The 14,317-nt window shown below is 46.9% G+C and overlaps 2 protein-coding genes across 2 annotated transcripts in view; one reads left to right on the plus strand and one right to left on the minus strand.

Moving 5' to 3' along the window:
- LOC118090550 (unconventional myosin-X) overlaps positions 1-3,280 on the minus strand; it is a 78,645-nt gene extending 75,365 nt beyond the window's left edge. Inside the window, exon 1 of the mRNA XM_035126417.2 lies at positions 3,079-3,280. Within this exon, the coding sequence (XP_034982308.2) occupies positions 3,079-3,099 (21 nt within the window). The 5' untranslated portion in view covers positions 3,100-3,280. The remainder of the gene's footprint in view (positions 1-3,078) is intronic.
- Positions 3,281-3,466: 186 nt separating this feature from the next.
- LOC118090610 (uncharacterized) overlaps positions 3,467-14,317 on the plus strand; it is a 29,512-nt gene continuing 18,661 nt past the window's right edge. Inside the window, exon 1 of the mRNA XM_060277919.1 lies at positions 3,467-3,579. The gene's annotated coding sequence lies outside the window, so the exon portion shown is untranslated. The remainder of the gene's footprint in view (positions 3,580-14,317) is intronic.

Here is a 14,317-nt window from a genome sequence, read left to right on the forward strand (position 1 = left end):
TTTAAAAGCAAAGGAGCAAACTTAGCCTGTTGGTTGCTGTGTCTTGCATTTGTGCTGGGCTGCCAGAATCTGTTCCAGTAACAAGCGTAGCTCTTGGATAATGTAAAAATAGATGCATAAATAAATAATTTGGAAAGTGCCTCTAACCAGGTCTAGAGTGCCCTTCTGTATTTTTTTTTTATATAAAAAAGAATCATAAACTTAGGCATTCCAGCCAAGGGCAGCTACACGCTGCTTTGCATGTAGAAGATCCCAGGTCACCAGGGAGGACTGGCAATGTCCTCCTATCTGAAATCCTGGAGACCCATTGCCAGTCATTGGAGACATTACTGAGCTAGATGGACCAATGGTCTGACTCAGAATAAGACAGTTTTCTATCTTCCTATGCAGATCCTTTTTGGCTACCTGACTACCCACTGGAGGTACGGTACCTGCAACTATGCTTGAAGACTATTGAGAAAAGCCCTGTTCCCTGCAATGTCTGCCCTATAGAGCCATTCTTCTACTGAGCAGTGTGTGTCTGTGTGTCTGTGTGTGTGTTAGGGTGAAGGGCTGCAAAGAACTGTCACGGGTGTAAAAGGAGGGCTGGTACTTTGTTCTGCCTGCATTTCAAGTCCTTTCCATACTGGCTGGGGCGCAGAGGGTTGAGGGGGCAAGATGCTCCTTTCCGAGCTAATGGGGTTCCCTACAATTACAGCCAGGCACCAGACGCTCTGCACAGCATTAGGTTAATCAGTTAAAGGGTGCAACAGCAGCTCCCTGCCACATTCTGTGCAAGGAGAATTGGGGGAGGGAACAGCAGACACAGCCTGCTGTGTGAGGAGGGGAGAGGAGGGTGGAATCCATAAAAACATCTGTTCAGATAAAGAAAACAAAGAGAGGGTGGGGGCAAGATGGAGCCCCTTAAACCCATTATCTGCTCCTGCTCCCTTAGTGCCTGGACAGCTCAGACACTGAGCTTAATGGCCCAGAAACTAACAGAGGGTGGGAAAACCTCTAGCATCAGTCAAGGGGAAAGCCAAAGGCCAAAGTGGCCCAAAGACTGTCAACCCCCCAGTCCAAGCCACAGCTTAGCTGTGCTCCCACACAACTCTTCCGCACTCTGGTCCTGTAAAACAGAATTAGGACTGCCATGGCTAGCCATTTACTGCTCAGTCATCTGGTGCTGCTTCAGGAAAGGGCAGCGACAACCGTGCAGCACGCAGCATCACTGTTCACATCAAGGCCACTGTCAGCCCTTAGTTTCATTGGGCACTTCTAGGCCTGAGTAAGAAGGCACTCTTGTTTGCATAGCAGTAGCCCATTGCTGCATTAACAAGATACCTGCCAGGTGTCTGTGCAGCTGCAGCTCTTGGGAAGAGAGGGGTATACAGGTTACAATGGTCAGGGGAAAACTAGGGCTTTGGGTTCCATCTCCTGAAGGCAGGCTGCAACAGGCCAAGTTGCCCCTGGTATGACTTAGCAGCAGCCACCAATGGTGCTTAGAGTAAGTGTTCTGGGTTACAAAGTCCAAGCTCAAATACACATAGGCAATAGTAGAAGCCAAGTGAGGCAGCAAGTGTTTTCCAGACAAATAGCTTCACCCCCCCCCCCTCATCTAACATACACAAACTGTTGCTGGACCCCTGGTGGTTACTTAAAGAAAAGGTCCTTTCACATACAGTACTGTATAAATTATAATTGAATAACAAACTGGCACATGAAATAAGTATGGATTCCTAAAACTTGAAAGTTTACTCCATCAAAGTCAACAAGACTGACTTTGGAGGAAATATTGGAGACTGTTAATGTGAAATGTACAGTTATTTCTCTTTCAGGAATCAAGAGGCAAGACTATTCATGACTAAAAAATTTACCTGCTTTGCTCTCCCTTTTCCCCTCCTCTCCCCGGTATTTCTTTTTCTGGTGGTGCCTGTGTCCAGCATCCTGAATAAGGACATGTGGAAATATGCATGTGCACATGCGCGCGCACACCAGCCCTCTTCAACTGTATTGACGGGAATTCCTTGGGCACAGAGCCCGAATTTGCTCATTTGGAGGAGGGTAAGGTGACTGTTTTTGCTTAAAAAAAAACCAAAACAAAAAACCCACACACAACAGCAGCTGAGTGCCACTTTCAATCAAGGGAGCACCCTGTCATCTCCTCTCCCCAGAGATGCTACATGAGCATAGCAAAAATCCAGCGCTCGAATTAGTAACACAGACAGACATAAAATCCCCAAATGGCTCATCCATTTCAGAATGAGTTGTGGATTTAATGCGTCTGTTGGGGTATATTACTCATTCACACACAGTAGGAGGCACCCATCCTCACAGAAGCAAAGGAGGAAATCAGATGTGCCAAATCTGCCCCCTGGATCCCAACAAGTCAAGGTTCAAAGCCTCCATTGTCATCACTGGAGAGGCTTGGACACCAATAGACTGTACAGACTACGTAGCTGAAGGGTGGGAGATTCTCGGGGCCAGTTTTAAGGATCACCCACAGCAACCAGATTGTCTCACGCCCGCCTTCCCCTCCCAGAAGGAAACTCCTGCTCCAGCGAAGCTTGACAAGCATAGCCCCGGTCTAACAAACGGATCATCACCCCTTGCTCCCAAAAGGTCCCCACCGGACCCGGTTCTGTTTTCCGCTGGAGACCCTGCAGCTTCCCCCCTCCCTCTTCTTCCCAATGCCAGGGTTAAGTGTGAGGATGGTGAGAGAAACGAGGTGCCCCTCCTTCACCTTTCATGGGCAGAGAAGCCCCCCACTGCTCCTTGGATCTATAGGGGGCCTCAGCCTCGACCCTCCGCCACAGATCAAAACGATACCCGACCCCCGGCACACCCACACCCACCCCGCCCGGGCAGTCTCGCTCAGCCGTTTGACGGCAGCCCAGCCGAGCCTAGCAGGGGCGCCTGGGGACCGGGGGGCGTCTCCTCCTCTTTGGCCGGGTGGAAAGCCATCCCGCGCGCCCGCCGCCGCGCCTGAAGGAAGGCGAGGGGCGCAAAGGCAAGAGAAGAAGAGTCCTAGTGTCGAGGGACTAGAAGCTTGGAGGGGGCGGGACTGTGCCCTCAGGCTCGTCCCCGCCGCGCTCTCACCTCCTGCAGCTGGGGGTCCATCTGCTCCGAAGGCAACGCCGATTCCAAAGGCGGTGGCGCTTCTCCCTCATAGGCGTCCACCTGGCCTGGTGAGGCGGCGGTGGTGGCGGCGGCGCCCTCGCTCCAAATCTTCAGCGCCTCCCCGGCGCGCTCGGTAGCAAGAGCCGCAGCACGAGCATCCCGCAGGCAGAGCGAGCCCAGTGGCCGGCTCCAACCTCGGCTCCGCCCCGACGCTTGATTGGAGCCCGAGAGCGCCTTGGGTGGCGCCTGCTTCGCGCCAGCGCCGGCCAGTTGCCCCACCTTCGCCTCCGCCCGCCTCCAGGCGCGGAGGGCTCAGGGAGGTCACTCCGAGGAACGCTGGCCTGGAAGGCCTGCCCCCTTGTGGATAGCGGGAAAGCACTTTGCACTTGCTCAGAAGCTCTCTTGTTCGTGCTTAGCGCCGAGTATATGTTCCATGGGTGATTCTGAAGTGCTAAGTTGGACATAGCGACGCGCAGGCTGGTAATTTTTATTTATTTTCACATTTGTATCGTATATGAGCACGAGGCTCTTAATCTCAGGGTCGTGGGTTCAAGCAAAAGATTCCTGCATTGCGGGGGGTTGGACTAGATGACCCTCGTGATCCCTTCCAACTCTGATTCTGTTACTGTATTTCCTCCCAAGGATCTTAAGGTGTCTGATAGGGTTCTCTAGTTCTCTTATTTAGTCTCTGTCAGCCTAGGCAAAAACCAGGGATTATAGTCTCCAAAAATACCTGGAAGGCCACAGGTTCGTTGTACCTGTTACACACTGTTGTGAGCTCTGTAGACCCTCCAAGTGCCCCTATTTTCAAGGAACATCCCTGATTTAGAGAAGCCGACCCTGTTCCTGATTTGATCCTGCAATGTCCCACTTTTCCTTAGGTGTCCCTATTTTTGCTGGAGAAATGTTGGAGGGTATGGAATTATCCAGCCCCCAAGCCGTCTGAAGGCAATCCTGCATAGGGAAGTATTTTTTAATGTTTAATGTTTTATTATGTTTTTATATATGTTGGAAGCTGCCCAGAGTGGCTGGGGCAAACCAGTAATATGTATGCATGATAAATAGTAAAATTATAATTATGGAAAGGGACGTCCCTATTTTCAATGGAGAAATGTTGGAGGGTATGTGCCTGTTGTATTTCTTTATTCTGCAACAGCTTGTCTCCACTGAATTCAATACAAGAGGATTCTAATATTTTGGTTAAATATATGTGGGGTATGTGTGTTAATTGCCCTTCAGTATGTTTTCAGCGTTTAAAATATCCACTAGCAGATGTAGTGTGTGAAATGACAGGTTGTGCACCGCATGGCGGCATAGTGTTCAAGTGCATTGCATGTGCTCTTAGAAAAGAAGAAACAGTCACACACCCACTCAGAAATGGAATAGAGGCCCTGGGACACTCTTCCCCACCTGCCTGATTTTTTTTTTTTTGGACTACAACTCCAATTAGTTCCTGCCAGCATGGCCAGTGAACAGGGATGCTGGGAGTTGTAGTCCAAAATATCTGGAAGTCAGCAAGGGAAGAAGTGGAACCATGAAAAATGGGCAAGGCCCAGAGTGACTGGGGAGGCCCAGCCAGATGGGCGGGGTATAAGTAATAAATTAGTATTGTTGTTATTATTTATTATAAGGGAGTTAGCTCACACTAGTTACCAAATGTTTAAGTAGGCATCTCCCAAAGACAAAAAAAATAGGGATAAAATAAAGATTGTTCTTTATTGGGGGTGGGGACTATAAAAAAGGACTGACTCTTATAATTAGGGACAGTTGGGACATACTGTATATGTGTGTGTGCATTAGTATGCATTTATTTAAAAATGTTTTTATACCCCTTTTTATTTAAAAATCACAAAGCAGTGTACAGCAGAATATAAAAACTACCACAAAACCACAACCTGTATTGTAATAACAACAATTATAGTTACTAGTAATCCAGTGCAAAAAGATTAAAAACAGGCGGATAATAATTGCCAACAAAGGTTTCGGGTAATAAAAGAGTTTTCGGTAGGCATTGAAACACCAACAATATGCCATAACTCAGAGAGAGGTTTGCATCTATATTCATAGCTGCCAAGTTATCCCTTTTTTTAAGGGAAATTCCCTTATGCTGAATAGGCTTCCTCGTGAGAAAAGGGAAAACTTGGCAGCTATGTCTATATTGCAGCTGTTGCATGTTAAAGGAGACTGATTTGATTAATCATTTTGAGTTTTGTTTAGTTAAGCAATACGTTCATCAATTTCAATTGAATATGTTTGCCTATAAGAAGAAAAACAATTCTGATTTTTGCAAGGCACCCATTGTTTGATGTTGCTACCTGCGTGGGGCATGCTTTTCAAAAATGCAGCCTCCCTACTCTGAGGAGGGGACACCTATTCTCAGCAGGCATTTACACCGCAATCTTTTTTAAAGTACTGGCTGTTTGAAAACATTTACAAATTTCCTCCCCATATTTTAAACCAATTAATCTATTAATTGACTCAGTGTTGCAACTCATGTTTGGGTGGTTGTGCTGAGCAAGAAGATGGGTGCTTCGTGTACCTGATGAGTGGGTTGCAAGTCCATGAAAAGCGCCTGCCAAAATGTATCTGCCACAAGAACTCCTTTTTGTTCTGGTGAAAGAAAGGATGAAAAGAGATGCAAAGCTTGCTGCTTGGTGTCTGTATCAGAGCCGGGAAGTGATTGTCCATAGCCGCTAGTCATGTGGTAAACCCATTAGTGGGGTTTTAGGGTCTCTGCGGGAAATTTTGCGGCAGGAGTCCTCCAGTTCAAGACATTCACAATACCCAGTGGGAAATGGTAATGCTTTCCCTTTCTGTAACCTCTGTCTTACTTATTTCATCCCTTATAATGTGTCAGTTGTTCTTTGTATATGAGATGAAGATGGATGGATGGTTCCTCAAGGTAATGTTTGTGAGCAACAAGTACAACTCACACTATACATGACACTGACACGCCACATGAAAAGCCGCATGAGAAAAGTGTATAGAATTATGCCTAGTGTGGAGAAAGTTTTTCTCCCATCTCTCATAACACTAGAATCATAGAACTATCGAGTTGGAAGGGACCCTAAGAACCAGCTCGTCCAACCCCCTGCATTGCAGGAATGAATATGCAGCTGTCCCATGTTGTTGTTGTTTAGTCGTTTAGTCGTGTCCGACTCTTCGTGACCCCATGGACCATAGCACGCCAGGCACTCCTGTCTTGCACTGCCTCCCGCAGTTTGGTCAAACTCATGTCCGTATCTTCGAGAACACTGTCCAACCATCTTGTCCTCTGACGTCCCCTTCTCCTAGTGCCCTCAATCTTTCCCAACATCAGGGTCTTTTCCAAGGATTCTTCTCTTCTCATGAGGTGGCCAAAGTCCCATACGGGAATCAAAGCTGCAACCTTGGCATTGTCAGCACCATGCTCTTACCAACTGGTGTTTGGGGACATCCAGTGAAGCTGAATGTTGGAAGATTCTGGACATCCAAAATAAAGTACTTCTTCAAACAACATATAGTTCAATGATGGAATTTGCACCCACAAGAGTCAGTGATCACCGCAGACTTGGATGGGTATAAATGAGGGTTAGACAAATTCTTAAGATGATAAAGCTGTCAATGCCTACTAAGCCTGATTCCTCATTCCACCTCCATGGTCAGAGGCAGTATGCTTCTGAATACCAATCGCTGGAAATCGCAGGAGGGGGGAGTGTTCTGTGTTTCTGGTCCTGCTTGCAGGTTTTCCAAAGGCATCTGGTTGGCCACTGTGAGAAGAGGATGCTGAACTAGATGGGCCCCTAGACCAATCCAACATGCTCTTCTTAGGTTGTCGAGAAGTCCCATGCCGATCATTTGCAATCCAAGTGGATTAACCCATGTGGCACCTATCATATATGGTAGTTCAGCTCCTTTACCCAGGAGGAATTGCTACCTTGAAGTACTTCCTTTTCAGGCTCCCATGTAGTCTCTACCTGTACTTTGGTTGGAGTAAATCCAAAAAGGAATGCCAGCAACATGGAAGGTAAATGTAGAAAGTTCCCAAAATTGAATGCAGAATGCCAAGATTTGTTTTGTTTAAAAAACAAACACACATTTTGTTGAGAAAATAGGTTCCGCAACAGAATAAAGATATTTACATATGCTGGAGGGATAACAAAACAGTGGCCCTCCAGATGTTGGGCTCCCTTCTCCCATCAGTCCCAGCCAACATGGGCAGTGGCAAAGATGATGAAAGTTGCTGTCCAAAACATCTGGAGAGCCACGGTTTCCCACCCCCAGCATACAGCAAAATAGGAGAACAAATGTTATATTAGAGCAATACTGACTCCAGGCTATATATTTGTGTAGATGAGAACAGAGTGGCTTTGTGCAATCAGATGAGAGTGCACATGAGATACTGGAGATTCCCCCAGTGCGCCTCTGTTAACACTCATGGTGATGCATGATGAATGCTAGGAAGTCTCATAGAATTACAGTAGTCCTTTCTGGCAGCATCCCTGAGCACTCACTCTGACCCCAGTGGGTCAGTTCTTCAGAAAGAGCTACGTAAGTGCCACAACCTTTTGAACACCAGTTCTTCAAATAACTCTCTATGTCTGCAGTGATAAGAAAGGCGTCTTTGAGAGGTGTAAATTTCTATTGGGTCCCTTGGATTGAGAGCATAGTTAGTTTAGGATCTGGCTGCAAAATTTGGCACATGATTCTAGTTATTTCAGAGGAGTTTTGCTTCCAGAAAAACCCTCCAGACTGTGATGCAGTTCCTCAGAACGCCAGGAATGAGGCTCTGGCACAGATGTCTTTCAGCAGGTATGGAGAGGTTTGTGTGCCAAAGGAGTGAACAGAAAACACTGCTGCTGGGATTCCTGTCACTTGCTTTGCCAGCTCTGGAAAAGAACGGAAACATCCTGTTCCCTTTGTCCCTCATTCCACAGAGCTGAGACTTCTATCTGGAATCTGCGCTAGGTGCAGAGGCTCGTAGTATGTCAGATTGCAGCTTTAGATGGATAAGGACATAAACTACAAAACCCAAAAAGGGAAACATGATCCCTCCCCTCTCTCTTTATCTCTCTTCTGGTCTGTAAAGAGAAAAATGGGCTGTTTACCCCCTTGGTATTTCCTTCAAGTGCCAAATGCCCATGAATGAGAGGGTGGGGCACACCATAGTGAAAGAACTGGAGTGTTACAGTCATTGATGAGGCGATTCCCACTTCCTCCATGAAGGGCAGCCACAAAGCCACAACTAGAGGTAGCCAAGAGGACCTCAGTCTAAGTGCCTGGTGGCAAAATAGTGGCTCCCATCCAAGGCCATTTCCACTGTCTGTAACCTGAAACACTGAAACTCATTCTGTTTCTCTTGACTCTTTTCCTGTGACTGGAACTTTCATCACTGAATCATTGTGAAAATCAGACACATAGCACATCAGGGCGTGTGATGCCTTACTGAGCATAAGAGGGAAGGTCCCTGCTTTCAGGGGCTTACAATCTAAAAATTAAGGGCACTGGGAATTGTGAGGAGGAAGCCACAGCTCCCAGGATTCTTTGCAGGAACTCATGTGCATTGAATGTGCTTTGAATGGGTGCTGTGGATCTGCTAGGAAGCAAGGAAATGGCCAAGAAAAGGAAAGCTGGGAAGGGGGGGGGGACAGTGATTAGGAAAGCAATAAGTGATTGTTTCAGTTAGTTGTGTTTAGGCTTAAATTACAGAATTATAGTAGGGTATGCCAGCGAAGGAGTTGCGCCCTGTGGTGGCACCAGAAAAAAATGGGCGGATGGGTGGGAATAGAAGGGGCAAAATATATTTCTATGGTATGTGGGTGAGTTGTGTTCCACATATTAAGAACTCTGAAAGAAATATATCAGTGTATGTTAATAACAGTCTACAAATTGGAGGGTGAGCTCCTTTTTTTGGGGGGGGGAGGTACTTTCCCCCCCGCCTGGTGTTGCCCATGGTTCTGCCAGAGTTCTAATAAATAGGTGGGTTTTGAGGAGAGATTTGAAGCAAATAAAATGGAGGGAGGGACGACGATGGGGAAAAGAGCTCAGGGATGGCATGGCGGGGAGGAGGGCAGCTAGATGCACCATCAAGAGCCAGGGATGGGAAACCTAAGCCTCAGAGAGTAGAAATCGGATGCAGAGGAGACTGAAGAACTGACAAAGCTGGGAGAGGTTAACAGCTGGGCTTTGGGCAAGAGGCAGGATCATCCAGGACTCTGTTGGATCCTGTGTCATTATTTCCCAATTCCTGCCTAGGTTAGCTTTTTCTTCCTTCTGGGAGCCCCCTCCTTATCAAGCATTTTGAATGACAAGTGTGCGATCCCTATCTAGGATGCTCTCCTGTTGCAGGGAGGGAGCCATCCTGTCTGCCTGGGATTGGCAAGGGCCTGGAGATGCGCCTGGTCACTGACACAGACCTATCAGCACATCAAAGGAGGGTCTGGTGAGCGCCCATTTCCTGCCTCCCTGCTGCAGCTCCTTAGATGAGGTCATTCAAGAAGGGGAGGGGGAGGCAAGGGAGAGGAGAGGAGAGAAGAGGGATTTGCCTGCTCTGGATCACTGAGAGGCACTCATGGACTTTTTGCATCTCAATCCAAATGCACACACCCCTGCAATCCCCCACCATAGGACAGCACCTATGCTCCCTCCCCCTTAGCAGGAAGCAGCCGAGAGGGAATTTCCCATTCTGCTGGGGGCTGCAGCAGGAAATGGGTACCATGTCTGTGCATAGCCAACCCATATCTCAAGGTGTGTAAGCTTGCCAGCAGATGAGACATGCCCTGAATGAACAACTTCAATTCAATGATGTCATTAGCTCCATATGAGTCAGACCTGCTTTATCAAAATATAAATAGACAGGAGCTTCTGCCTGCGGGCGACACCTACCTTACTCATGATGGCTTCATGCGCCATATTTGGGGTGGGATCTCCCCAGATGCACAATTCTACTATTCTATGATTGCCTCTAGGTAGATTGTTCATCCTATTCCCAGTCTGGGATCATTTTAGTATCACAATGTGAGGCTCTCCCAGTTTTTGCTAGCTCTCCCGTATCTCCTTTCACTTAGAACATAGGGAATGGTTTTGTAGTGAGTTGTGCCATTATTCCATCTACCTCAATGTTGTCTGCACCAACTGGCAGCAGCTTTCGGGGATTTCAGCCGAGCTGTCCCCAGGCCTATCTGGAGGTGCTGGCAACTGAACCTGGGACCTTTTGCATCCATGGGAGGTGCTGTGCCCTTTGAACTGCAGACCTCCTTTTCTGGTCCTTGGGAGAAGTTGTCCAATCTTGAAATTCCTAACTTTGGAGATCTCTGAACAAAAGATTTATCCCTCTGCCTATTTTTCTTTCTTTCTTTTTGGCACACTAACCAAGTCATACACTTTCTCCTATGGTTTGTTTTGTTGGTTTCTTGCATATATTTCCCAGATTTCCAAGGAATTCCAGGTGGCTTACATAGTTGTCCCCGTTTCCATTTTATCCTCGCAACAACCCTGACAGGTAGGTTTGGCATAAGGCCATTCAGTAAGCTTCATGGTTGAGTGGGGATTTGAACCCAAGGCCTCTGCAGTCTGACATCCTGAGCATAGTGATAATATTTTTATGTAACTAAGTTCAGTACTGTTTCACTGGGATTTTGCAAAATGTATATGAAGTCTGAGATAAATGAAAAATGCCAACTCTTTCCATGCCCATAGCTATATTTACAAATCCCTATATCCAAATGTTATAAGGGGCAGGGTAAGAGGAATTTGCCCCCATGCATTACGAGACTACCAATGTACAGAGAGGGGACAGTTTAGCCAGAGAGAAGCCATTTTCTTGACTTCATGGTTCAAAAGTCAAGAGAAGCCTATTCTGCCGTATCAAGGTAAATTAATCCCCTGCTGACCCAGACAGTTCCTCCAGACCTCTTGGAAAACACACGCACCCTTTTACATAAGCCATCGCTAAATCCTGTCTCACACCCACATGGAAACTTGCATAATCGCACCTCCAGCTAGATAACCAAAAACGATAACGATCACCCATTCTCGGAACTTCCACCCTCCCAAATCCCCGCCTGAGGTGCCCTCCCTTGTACTTTTCATGACCCAGATTCAGCTGAACCATGGACCTTTTTAAGATATATATATTTATCCCTAATAAACTATTCCGTTGTTCCTTTAGTAATGTTATGGTGTCCTCTATCATGTTACCCGATGCATCTCCCTATTCTCTACTCTGTATGAAACTGTATCTATTTACGAAACCGCAATAATATAACCTTGCACTGATACCTTGAACCTTTCTATCAAATTGTACCTGTTTAAAAAATCCTGCCATCCTGAAGAATTAATTGTTTGACTCTACTATTTGCAAAGGTTTCCACTTATGCACCCTTCTAAGCTTTTAGTTCGTTGTCCTTGATAAAATGTTATAAGCTGTCAAACATCGCTCTGAACTGTGAACGTTTTACCGCTGTTAGAATTGTATCCTCTCTGTGTATTATTAGTTACTGTATAATATCTTCTTCTTCTTTAACTTTAAGTGTAGTCCTTTCTCTCTATTGCAAACGTTGAATATTTGTATAAACTTTGTTGCAAGTTAATAGGCACCTCTGTGGCACAACATATTTTACGGACTGTTTCCACTGTTTCTTGATACCACACTGCCACCTAGCCAGTCTAAAAGAGCACGACTCAAATACACACTTTCAGTGAGAACAACAATTTTATTTGATAAACAGGTGTTATCAACAATCTTCCCACATCCGCAGAGTCTTCCTGTCAAACAATAAGGAGACATGCATAATCATTACCTGGACTATCACCATGATATCTTACATCAAGAATTCCATCAACCCCTTTGTCCTCTCGCGATTACCCCCTCCCAGAACCCATTTCCCCACCTTTTATGCAATTCTGTACTATTGGAAATGAAACCTATAAATTTGTGAAGCTTCCTTTGTTCGGGGTCCCTTCACTTCAACTTGCTTGTGTGGACGGATCGCTATTGCAATAGCTTTATTATTTAATAAATAAAGTACCTTGCTTCGTACGTCCTGGTTTGGCCTCTGTTATTTGGTAGGCAGGAGACGCTCAAACTTCGTCTGCCTGCCAGGATACCTGGACTCTTCCTGGGTCAAGGATCCACTTAATTCTAGGACCGTGTAGCTCTGTAAATTTTTACAACAGTTTGGCGACCACTTCGGGGACCCAGTTTTGCCTTGAGCTCCGGGTTCACTGAGGAAGGGGAGCCCAGCGCGCCCTTGCCTCTTTTGCAGGGGGGTAAACCAACCTCAGGACCCGAGGCGCTTGGTAGTAATTGAGAGTCCAAGCGGGACCCCCAGGACGAAGCAACGTTTAAAGGGACAAGGCTGTTTTTTCTTCAGGAACCAGTGGGAAGCTGGAGACAACGGGATTCGACTGAAAGGATCGGTCGTGAGTATTAAAAGGGGACACGCGGTGGGCTGATTACTGCAGCAACTAAAATTCTAAAACTTCACTCTTCACTGTTCTCTCCTTTTCTGTTTCTTATCTTGGGCTCTAGTTGCAGCTAAGCTGTAAAGGCATAAGGGATAAAGAAGAATTAGAGCCTTTGGGATCCGTCCTTTCGTTAAACGAAATACCCAGAAGGACGGACCCAGCTCGCTCCTGCCAATCGGCGCAGGAGTTCTGAGCAATCTACCCAACCTTTTTTCCGTATTCCTCTGCTCTTAATCTTCGGGTGAAGCCGCCCCTAGACACCCCCGATCCCCACCGGGAAGTGACGGGGTTGTTCTAGATCGCAAGGTCACCCGTTCTTTTCAAAAAAAACCTTCCTTCCAAGGCTAACCACCCGGCATTGCGTGGGCAAGCGTCCAGGGCAGGTAGTCTTTCTATTAGATTGTAAGAGGCAGGAAAGTTGCTGCAGGACCCTAGGCAATTGATGACCAGAAGGGGGTCCTTAGGTATCTAGCTGCACCAGGCCGCCTAGTAGTTAGTGCACGCGAACGGCAGGCAGGAACACCACAAGGACGTGGGGGTGAGTCATAGACTCGGGAAGTTAAGAGTGTCCAGGAACAGGGTCGGGGACCCAGAACTGCAGTATAAAGAGCCAGAATAAACATGGGTGCGCATAATTCAAAGGAATTCCTGTCCCAGACTCCCAGCCGTGGCAAAGCTCAATGGAAGCTTCGCCAAAGTGGGGACTCTGAGGATGAAAGCCCATTACAATTCATATTCGAACATTGGCATGAATTACCTGGGGTGGAAAAACTTGACAAAAATCGGCTAAAAAGACTCTGTCAGAAAGACTGGATCCGCGTCACTGCGGACCATCCAGAGGGGGAAAAATGGATCCCGAGAGGTTCCCTTAATGCCCAGCGAATCTCTGCACTAAGAATAACACTGGAAGACCAATACCCCTTGCAAATTCGATACCTAAACTTATTTGAAAAGGCAAAAATCCTTCTTAAAAAGACTGAAGGTCCGACTGCCCCACAAATGCCAGTGATAATGGAAAGAAACCCGAAGCCCCCACCTTATCAGGAAACAATAATAGAGGAACCGGTAGACCAGCTCTGCAGCCCTGCCGAAGCCTCGGCACCGCCACCTCGAAATCCAAATGAACGTCGGGGGGCGGAGGTCCAAAACCCCTTAAATGCAGCGGAGGGCAGGTCTGCGACCCCCGCCATGCCTAACCTAAGTCCAGCACCCCACGAGGACCTTGAAGTTCAAAGCCCTGCTGAAATGCCACCCCAGCTCAGTCCCGTCGCTAATAGGACTCGCAGTCACGATCCTGAAATTAATCTAGTAAAACAACTAGTAACAGTATTGGCAGAGTTAAAAGGACCGTCCGCCGAAATAAAGGACCCCGCAGAGAAGGAACCAGAGACAGCCGAAAAGGCCCCGGGACAATATCCTCTAAGATCAGTCCCAGTTTCAGATGGGACAAGCTTTGTCTACTCCCATATTCCCTTCCTAACTTCGGACTTATTGAATTGGGCTCAGCAAATGTCAACCTTGAAAGATAATCCTGACATGTGCTATCGTAAAATCGCCATTATTTTCTCTACTCATAACCCCTCCTGGGCGGATGTGCATATGCTTTTAAATGGCCTCTTTAATGAACCTGAAAGGGAGGAAATATTGGAAAAAGCAACAGAAGCACTAAAATTGCCCGATGTCCAGCTCAACAAACCTGTAGGGATTGAGCCACTCACTGCAGCCCAACTTAGAACCGAACCAGAATGGGACTATAACACCTCCTCCGGGA

This window comes from Zootoca vivipara, chromosome 1 (assembly GCF_963506605.1).
Source record: "Zootoca vivipara chromosome 1, rZooViv1.1, whole genome shotgun sequence".
NCBI classification, from domain to species: domain Eukaryota; kingdom Metazoa; phylum Chordata; class Lepidosauria; order Squamata; family Lacertidae; genus Zootoca; species Zootoca vivipara.